The sequence below is a fragment of the Anopheles ziemanni genome, chromosome 2 (assembly GCF_943734765.1).
Source record: "Anopheles ziemanni chromosome 2, idAnoZiCoDA_A2_x.2, whole genome shotgun sequence".
NCBI lineage: Eukaryota > Metazoa > Arthropoda > Insecta > Diptera > Culicidae > Anopheles > Anopheles ziemanni.
In genome coordinates, this window is record NC_080705.1 from 31,889,230 (window position 1) to 31,899,147 (window position 9,918).

The following is a 9,918-nucleotide window of genomic DNA, read 5'->3' on the forward strand; positions in this document are numbered from 1 at the left end:
AAAACTTTTTTTTCGTCTTTAAAAGAACAAGCAGATTTTTTTAACAGCTGAAAGATAACGCATTGAGGAATAAAAGTAGACAAAAGAAATACTTATCTCACAGATAAGGCTGCCATCCGTGGAACAGTTGGCACAAATTGCGCTCGCTGGTCGCGCTGAAGATCAGCTTCTGTACCTGACCTTCAACTGACATAAACTTATCATCCTCCTTCCCGTCCAGTTTCTTCTTCACTTGCATGAGGGCATGCTCGGCCGTTACATTGATGCTCAGCTCAGCGTACCCCAGGCCCTCCTTGCCTGCGATAGGAGAATCCGTCAGTTCCTCCGATATTTGCTGCTGATTGGCTTTCTTGTTCGCCAGGACGTTCCACGAGTACAACGGATCGTACAACAGCACCTCCAGGATAGTTAGTATCGGTGCCTGATTATTACGCAGAACCTCCATTGTCTTCTCGCATGATCTAAAAAAAATCAATCAGAAGGTTAATACGTTGCCAGGTTATAATCAGAATTTTACATTTATCCTTACTTTTTAAAGACACCCTCCACGCCGCTTATGCCCATTCCATCAACAATGTCCCGCGTCAAACGGAACGGAATGGTCTCCGACGTCGGTAGGTTCTTTCCCATTTCGAAGGCTATGCCAAAGTCTATGTGAATCACCTCAGCCGTACGCTTGTCGATCAGAATGTTCTGCACGTGGCGGTCGCCAATGCCGAGAATGTGCCCGATCATCGAACTAGTGGCTACACTCTTCGTATAGTTTTGGCGTCGCTCAAACCACTTGCCGGGCTCCAAATAATGTTCGAGAAAATAGTACCGAAACACTGGCTTAATCTTACGGCAGATGTCCAAGTAATTTTGCAGCTTCTTATCCACCGTCATTCCAGGCTGGGCATTCTATAAACAAATGAATAATAGCGTTGTGTTAATATAATTGCCTTACTTCAATTATTTTCTTCATGAGACGTACGTTAGAGTACTTTTTCCGTGCCACCGACGGTTTGTAATCTTCCGGTCGGTACTTTTCATGCCCTTGTGTCAACCATACACCAATCGGAACCGTATCATTGCACCATTCCAAGATTCCACTCTGCCTGGATAAAGGAACCACTTTGTAGGTCTTTATCGAGAGATTCCGGTTCGCCGTTTCCTTATCGTTACGCAGTAAAATGTTTAGAATTCCAAACACCTGCTGCATGACCGCATCCTGGCGCATATCATCCTTGCCCTTCAGGAGCTGCGTTCGTTCCACACCGTCCGTGCATCGACATTTGAGCTTTTTCGGTACATTGATCCCACCAACACCGACTATTTTCGGATCCCATTTCGACACACCCTTCACCAGATGCTTATAAGAACCACTCTTATTCACCGGTAACTCGATCGTGGGACAATGAATCCGATCCAGGTTCGTCAAACGACGCAACGGATCTCTCTCGGTCATGGTGTACTCTTGAAAGCTGGGATTCTTTGAGATGGACTTATTGGCCAGGTCAATCAGCGCAAGGTTCATTCGATTCATTTGGCCAACAATATGCTCGATTGATGGTATATTTTTAAGTTTTTCGTACAACGCCTTAGCCCCCAGCAAACGGCCATCATTTTCAGGTACTCTGTGAAAAACAAAAAGCTACATGTAACACACCCTTCATTCATCTCTTCTCGCCAAACGGAGCTTACTCATTCGGGGGCAGATCCTTGAAGGCGTACAGTTGTGCAAAGACGAACGGAAGTGTGTGATGCGGATGGTCGGTTCCGCAACGGAGTAGAATGCCGTCGATCAGTTTGCCTACGCTTCCGGTCACGCTCAGTCGAGCCGTCAGCTGTGGAAGTACTGCGATAAATTTATGCGACGGTATCTGATCTATGGATTCGGCTAAAATTTCCTGTATCTGAACTATATGTTGATTGCTCAGCCATAAGGCGAGAATCCGAAAGATCACCGTATCGCTCTTGATCGTGTCTTCTTTGGCGAACAGTATGTAGTTCGCCAACGCTAGCTGCAGGTAGTTCAAACGCTCCGTTTTGACCGTATCCGTTGCTTTCTGAGCGCGTAGCATATTTTTTTGCGTGAAAGTGTATTGTCGAGAAATTTCTTTACGCCTTTGCTCATTAGCCCCAACACCTTCTTGCTTAAGGCGTTCTATTTCTGCTTTCATTTTAACGATATTCTGCTGACGCAATTCCCAATCTTTCGAATGCAAAAATTTGTCCAACTGTAAACACAAAAGCAAAAGTTTTATAGCTCGTCTACAATAGCAGCTTGCCGAGTCTTACCCTTCCCAACTCACGATCCGCATATTTGGCCACCGTATACAAGACGGTAAAGTTTCGTTCACTGTCGAAACAACGGTGATCAATCGCGATGGCCTCTGTTGCCGTCTTTCTCGATGCCAAAGCTTGTGTGACACATTGTTCCGATTGCTGAAAATAATCCTGATACAACGTGTAGACCTCCTTTGTGTGGCTTTCCGCCATAAATTCACCGTACACACGGCAAGCGGTTGCGTTCACCATAAGATTGTTATATCGCTGGTTTTCCATCACCTCCAATGCGAGCTCGCAGGCAAGCTTCCGATCGCCGAGCGACCAGTTCAACTGGGCATCTTCCAGCTGTACGAGTGCTTTCACGTTCGGTGGCAATTCAAACTCGGTTGCAATGCGAATGTTCCGCAGTGCGCTGTCATGGTATCCTCCAAGACGCGATTCGTGGATCAGTAGCACCAGCGTGTTGTAGATTGCCTGCGGAACCCATTTCCGCTTCGCACGAACTCGAGCGGTGTTGAAAATGCACAAACGTTGCGATAGCAGGCGCTCCATCAAACCGAACTCGCTGTACGGTAGCTTATCCTGCGCGTCCCATTGATTAAGCAGGTCCTGTTCGCAATCGATTTTTCGGAAAAATTGTATATCTGCGAAATCCTCTATCTGCTGTAACTGCCTAAGACGACACAATCCGTGGTAGATATGTTTCGTCGACTCGGTGCTAGTCAGTTTGAACATTTCAACGATCGCACGCCGTCCGTCTGAAATTGCGCTCTCCACGGCTAGGTCATCCTTCAGCTCCAGACACTTGAGAGCTTTATAATGGGCCCGCTCGAACAGTTCCGAATTAATGGTTAATGCGCTTTGACCCTCGCTTTTACCAGCATCCATTCTTTCGGCATCGATAGCCAGGCTCCAGTCGCCTAGACGCCACAGGCACTCGTAATCCACCTTACTCGGTGCATTCAAGGACCGTGCCACACCGTACAGGCTGCATTTTTTCGAAGCATGGGCCAATGATTCGGCCACATTTGCATCATTTGGCCGAAAACCAAAGGAAGCATCCAGAAATAGCAACGATGCAGTGTGGTTTTGCTGTAAGCTGTAGTACTCGGTTCGTTCCAGTATTGGATCTAGAAATGCTTTAACGGCATCGTAAACCCCAATCGCTTGATGACAAAACTTCATGATGCCGCCCAAGGTGCGCTTTGCTGTCGCTTTGGTGGGTCCTGTCGTTGCTTTGGAGTTTGTTGCCGTAATTTCAGCATTGTACCATAGTTCAGCGTAGAGGATCGCTTTAAAGTGAGCTTGGCAGTACTTCGATGCTTCCGCTATCGGTAAATAGTCCAGTTTGATTTGATGCTGTGCGAAACTGAAAAAGGTAGTGAATTAATTAAAATAACTGAAACCATTTGGACATGCAGTGATTTTTTGGTGTGAACAGCTAAACACCTACTGCTGATTATGCACACGAACGCATTCCACAATCGTTAGCATCAGCTGCACAGCTTTAGGATTATTGAACAGCTTCTGTGAATCCGTTCGATTTGCGCCAAACTTTTCAAAGAATCGATTTAACTACAAACATACAAGCAGGAATCGATTATGAAATAAAGTTGACAAAACAATTCATTACATCTCTGCTCTTATAACCGAGCTAGTGTGGACAATATATCAACTTACAAACAGGCCGATTTCGGTATCCACGGATGATTTGGACAGCTTCAATGAAATCTGCATGAGCAGCGGAACCAGTTTTACGGCGAACGTTTCTTCCTGGCCGACCAGCGCTTTCAACATGGTATTATTCAAAGCACATAACAGCGCGTTAGCCAATTCTTCTACAAACATCCGAAAATCTTTTTCTTCATTCTCAAGCAATGCCGTTAGTTTTGGTACACTGCCATAAGAAAACAGCGTGACTTCAGCAGACGATGTTCCCATAAACGGGCGAAGGGTCGGCAACGATTCTAAAAATCGCAATTATCAAAATATTGTTTTAATCTTTAGTCATTTCTTAACTTGTATTAATTAAAGCTCGTACCACCGATTGAGTGGAAGGTTTTTCCATGTAGCAATTGGTAAGCAATCTGAGACGCTACACGCCCGACGGTGACATTTTTACTGGTCAACAGAACATTCAACTCCATAAGGGTGGTTTCGGCAGTTTTTTTAATGGCATCTTCCAGATTAGCAACCTTATTAACGAAAGAAAACGGTAAAAAAACGCTAATTTTTCAAATTTAATCAGCTTATCATTTACTTACCGAGTCGTAAGCAACAGTTTCCACTTCTGACTTGAGCAGCATGGTCCCCAAATCGATCGGCCCCACCTCACCCAAACAACGCAGCGCTTCAACTGTTCTCTGGAAAAGAATAGACGCATGAGTAGAATAGTTTTCGCTTTGCCATAGGTAAGATATTACCTTATCGAAAGTGGAGCTCCGTACGAGTTCTATTAAGGTATAGATTAACCTATTTAACACGCTGCTTTCATCGTTGCTCACACTCTGAATGGAAAGTTTTTGGCAAATGGCTTGTAATTCGTCCTTCTTAGAACAAAGCTAATGAAGCAAAACAGAACAAAACTGGTTTTGACGATCATGAGCATAACACAAACTTAACAAAGACCTACCAAAATTTTAAGCGCGACCAAATCCTCATACCGTATGTTTGGCAACTGTGTCAAACCGTCGATCTCCCTTGCCAAGGATACTGTTTTGCCATGTGCCGATTTTTTCCATGCAATTATTTCCCGCAGCTCCGCAAAGCGCTCATCGGCCGGTAGATAGTTCAACTTTGCGATCGCATCCGCGAACGTATCCACATGCTGCACGATCAGTAGCCGCAATAGGGAAAGAGATTTTTGTGCCACTTTAGACGTCGGTTGCTCACGCACTTCCGTCTCAAGCAGGGACGACACGATGAAATTAAGATGCACGGAAAGCATTGCTCCAGCATCGGTGGCCGTTACCAGTAGCGCTAGAAACCGACCGAGACTGTTCAGCGTGGCCAAACGAAGCGCCGGTAAGGTGTTTAATAAATTGCAGAGAAAGTAGACAACGTCACGCACCAGGTACGATTTGAATGATGTTTCCTCCTGCTGCATAAAGTACTGCTGTAAATCCTCAAAAAGCACCGTGTAGTGGAACAAATGGACCATCTTCTGTTGTCGCTCGTCGGTGTCCCAAAGCCAGCGTTTCACTTCCATTAGGGTACGTTCGATTTGGGCGGAACTTTTCAAGCAAAGGCAACTGGGCAGCGAATACATTGGGCCGGTCGAATCGCTAATACATTCCTTCAGATGTTCCAGTGCTTTGACGTAGATTGCCTTGGTGACTGTGACCGCTTCATCGCCGAACCTTGGTACATCTTGCTCTAGTAACAATCTCAGCTCGTCGCTATCGTGCAGACGGTAGGTGATGTATTTGAGTATGCCAAGAATATGCGTATTCAGATCTACCGACCCCAAGAAAGAAGCCATCGCCTTGTGCATATTCTCCGCCATCTTTGTGTACTTCTGAGGCATCCCTTCGCACTTTGCATAGTGTGGTAACAAAAATGATACGCATTTCGGGACGACTGCCTGTACCAATTAAAAAGGAAACTTTCAGTAGAAAAAAATGGTCACCAGATTCAGAACACCGATGCCGATTGCATACCTTCATCATTGCGGTTGGTTCTACTCGGATGGACTCACAAAACTTTTGAAACTGCTCCGGGTGTATACATAGCATCACGAAGGCTAGATTCTTTCGTTGCATATGCACGAACTCCTCGAGAGAGCTAGCATTTCCAACCAAACGGTAGGGAAAATTCTGCAATTTATAGCCTCTCGTTAGCCACAGCTCCAGCACCGTATCCATATCACTTTGGAGCACTTTCTTTGCGTCGATTCCACTGCTCTCGCTAACCAATCGCACCAGAGAAATGATTTTTTCTAAAACAAAAGCATCCAATATCATGCGTTTGAAATAAGCAAATGAAATGGTGATGTTTCGTACCATCGGAAACATTCGCCACGTAAACCAGCACGATCAGATCGCGTAATGCTCGCCGTCGCATCACGTAGCTGACGCTAAACGCTCCCAGCAGCAGCTGTATGTAGGTACTGATGGAATTCAGCTTTTCGTCCACGCTGTTGGTCTCGAGCACCTCATCAAACTGTACGTTTCCGTACAGGGCGGATTGAAAGTCGTAATAATTACTCGGAGCTTTTGCCTCCTCTCTGTAGGCCCATTCGGGTTGCAGAAAGTGTAGCAGAGTACGCGTGGCTTCCATCTTGATCCGGTAGCTTGGGTTTCCCAATAGAGGTACCAGTACGGAGTACACTTTCTGGTGCAAGTTGGACTCCAAGTATTGTGGGAATGCTTTCAGCAGGAACTTAATCTGGGCCACTATTTTTGCCTGCAGGTCAGCCGAATAAGTACGGTTGGCACACTTCTTGGTAAACGAGTACAGTATGGTAGCTACAATTTTTTCCATATCCTCAAATGGGCTTACAAACATCACGAGATCTGCAAAAGAATCGAAATGTGAGGCATTAACTTAGGATTACCTATTTCATTACTTAATTTGCTGCTATAGTCGAATTGGAAACATACCTGCGTACAGCGTGATGATAACTTCGGTTACGGCCACATTTGTATGGTGCTGCTTGCATACATCTATGAACTGTCTCGATACCCAGTCGGCAATGAATTCGTGGGAGGGCTGGCGCAGCAAAATGCGGCACAGGTCGAACACGCAGAACAGATCGATGTTGCTGTAAGTATTTAGCTCGATGCTGTTCAGCAGGTCGTATGCTTCTTCCGAATTCACTCCATCGTATTGCAAATAGTGCGCGATGATATGCAGAAAGCATCGTTTTGTGCGTTGTTCGTGCGAAAGATTTTCTGCATTTATCACTTCTGCGAACTGCGAGTCAGCACCTGCAGTATTATCTATCTGTGCCTTCGTCCAGCGTAACACAGTAGATACGTCCAACTTTTGCAGAATTTTACGTACGCTAGCATGATGTGGACCACGGAAAATTGCCAACAACCGATTACCGATCTCCGTCAGTTCGCTGCTGCTCAACGAAGCAACGTTCTCCAGCAAACGCTGCAAACCCAGTACGATCTCTTGAAACTTAAACTGCACTTTCTTGGCCAACAGACATTTATCGCATTGTGCCTCGTCGTACGCACCGTGGAGCAGCAAGACGTTCAGAATCTCAAGGTACAGCTCCATATCGTAGCAGAGGTTAACCAGAGCCATCGCTAGCATGCCACTGTTGTCCGGTAAAGTATGCTTTTCGAAATTGATCGCTTTGGTAAGCTTCTCGAACAGTGCTTCGTTTACATTGTACGTGACCTCAAGAGACGGCTTACTTTCAATTGTTTGGCAAATGTCAACATCTTCCATCGTGACCAGCTCGTCTACATTCTGCCACAGCAACGTCTGTTCCAACGATTTCAAACGATCCTCTTGTTCGTGGAAACTTGCTCCGTGCTTTTGCGCTCGCTTACTTAGCTTCTCCTGTTTTTTCTCATCATCGTTCTCACTAGAATGTTTGGCCACAACAGCGAGCACCGATATCTTTGCCAGCAGTTTTGCGTCCAACCGTTCCTTGGAGTGTAGGATCTCTTTCGCCTGGGACTCACGGGTTTGTGGGAAAAGGTAATTGAACAGTGGATCCAACACCTCGTCTACACTTCCCAAGCACTCGACACTGGCCAACGTTTCCAAGATGACCTGCACCGTAGCGACGTTTACGTTCGTTTTCTTGATCGCATGTGTGTAGAAAGCCTTCAGGACGGTTCCGGACAGGAAACTGATGTTCGGATATTTGCGATGTTTTATGAGCAGCTGCAAAAGAGCATTGCTTTCGGCAGACTCTTTTGCTGCCGTACTAGTGCAGCCACGGAACGTCGTGGTCGTTATTTTGGTCCAACGTTCCCGACAGAATGCCTCATCGATCACCGAGCCGATCAACGAACGGAATGTGTCCGTCTGTTCAAACTCCAGCACTACACGGGAGCAGCGATAAAAAGCTTGCTGCTGTTCCGGCATTTGCAGAGACGGCTGTATATCGCAAAGTAGTTGTAGCACGGTTGAATAATCTTCGCCTTGCAATGCACCATGGTGTCTATCCATGACATGCGAGGTAATAACGAACCTGCAGACAGGGAAAACCACAAGTTTTAATTTAAAATTAAAAATGAAGACCGTATCGCAAAACCTACCAGCGCCAGTCGTGATGATTCGAATCATTAATAACCAGATCGATTAAGCTTTGCAGCTTGCTTGAAAGCTTCACCTTTTTGGATGCCGATCCTTCGGAGTTGCTATCTTCCAGGATACCTTCATTCCAATAAATCTGCAATGAATTAAAGGAAATAAATTGAAAATATTGAACGGATATGCAGTTCTTAAAAAAAATAACCTAACGCCTACCGTAAAACACAATCGTGCGGCAAAGTCGATGAATCCATCGGTAAATTTATTCTCTCTGGCCCCACCAGCAGCGCTATATGATGTTGAATGATTCGCTTTCAACTCGCACGTGACGATGTAATAATACTGGCGCAAACTTTTTTTGCGTGCTGCCTCATCAACTCCCGGCGAAAGAGCTACATCTTTGGCAAGTCTTTCGGCAGCAGACAGTTGTTTTCCATCCGGGAAAAGGATAATCAGTGACAAATGCATCAAACGGAAAAGTACACTTTTCTGCTCGGCATCCATCTTGGCCTCGTATGCCTTAATTGTGTACGGAAGAAAGGAGTCCAGGAACTTTATAACTTCAGTCCTGCAATCGACGGCCAGCTGTGGGAAGAAGCAATGAGAGGTAATGGTGGGGACCAAAATAACACATGGGAATGTGTTAACCTACATCTTGCACTATATGGCACGCGACTCTCATTAGTTCGTGAAGCACTTTCCCTTTTTCCGTTTGTCGCACGTAATTAATCAAATTCGGGAGATATTCAACCAGCATGGAAGACAACGAACAATTGTCAAGAAACTTCCTCACGGATGATGACAGGCAAGCCACGGCAACCTGTCTTGCGATTTGATTTTCATCCATGATTTCAAAACTGCATTCGAGTATCTCTGAAAACAAAAAAACAAAAATGTAGAGATTAATAATTACCCTTCGGATTATGTTCGAACGTGCAGTTGCAAACCTTTCCATTCTTCATAACTAACTGGAGTTAGATCCCATTTCGAGGACAGCACGTACTTATTCAGCACTTGCAGAAAAGGCACCCCAAAGGTCGACCGTACGGATGGCTCCTTCAAAGCTCTCACGGACGCGCCAATCAGCTGACTGTACTGGAGCCGTGGCGCATCACGGTCCATTGCCAGCTCCACAAGCTTCAGCAGAACGACGAAGTAATCGTTATTCTTGCCCTTTGCCGATGCGGCACTAGAGCCACTCTGTACGAGAATTCCCTGGTACACCGCATCGAAGATGTCGCCCCATTCGGTATTGAAGCTGTCCGAGTCCATGTACTCAAGGAATACGTCCTCCTGGTTGCTCAGAATCGCTACCATCCTGCTGAATGCCTTGTGACGCATGGTGAGCTTTTCGGAGCGCATTTCAACCTGCAAGCCGCATATTTCACGATCCAGCACGGACAATCCTCTCTCCGCGCAGGAAGCCAT

The 9,918-nt window shown here is 45.8% G+C and overlaps 1 protein-coding gene across 1 annotated transcript; it reads right to left on the minus strand.

Annotated features, from left to right (window-relative positions):
- Positions 1-36: 36 nt before the first annotated feature.
- LOC131293395 (serine/threonine-protein kinase ATM) lies at positions 37-9,918 on the minus strand. Its single transcript, XM_058321473.1, has 18 exons — positions 9,438-9,918; positions 9,143-9,363; positions 8,707-9,075; positions 8,496-8,629; positions 6,873-8,428; positions 6,273-6,785; positions 5,931-6,208; positions 4,904-5,854; positions 4,695-4,832; positions 4,536-4,634; positions 4,313-4,466; positions 3,952-4,238; positions 3,725-3,846; positions 2,281-3,640; positions 1,684-2,219; positions 974-1,616; positions 530-900; positions 37-461 (listed from the first exon to the last, which is right to left on the minus strand). Exons 1-18 carry the CDS (start codon positions 9,916-9,918, stop codon positions 98-100), a joined length of 8,577 nt encoding a protein of 2,858 aa, XP_058177456.1. The 3' UTR covers positions 37-97.

Coding starts and splice junctions, on each gene's coding strand:
- LOC131293395 (XM_058321473.1), bottom strand. CDS start 9,918: ATGGCTTCCTGCGCGGAGAGAGGATTGTCCGTGCTGGATCGTGAAATA. Junction 8,630..8,706: donor CCGCACGATTGTGTTTTACG/GTAGGCGTTAGG, acceptor AATTCATTGCAG/ATTTATTGGAATGAAGGTAT. Junction 8,429..8,495: donor AATCATCACGACTGGCGCTG/GTAGGTTTTGCG, acceptor CCCTGTCTGCAG/GTTCGTTATTACCTCGCATG.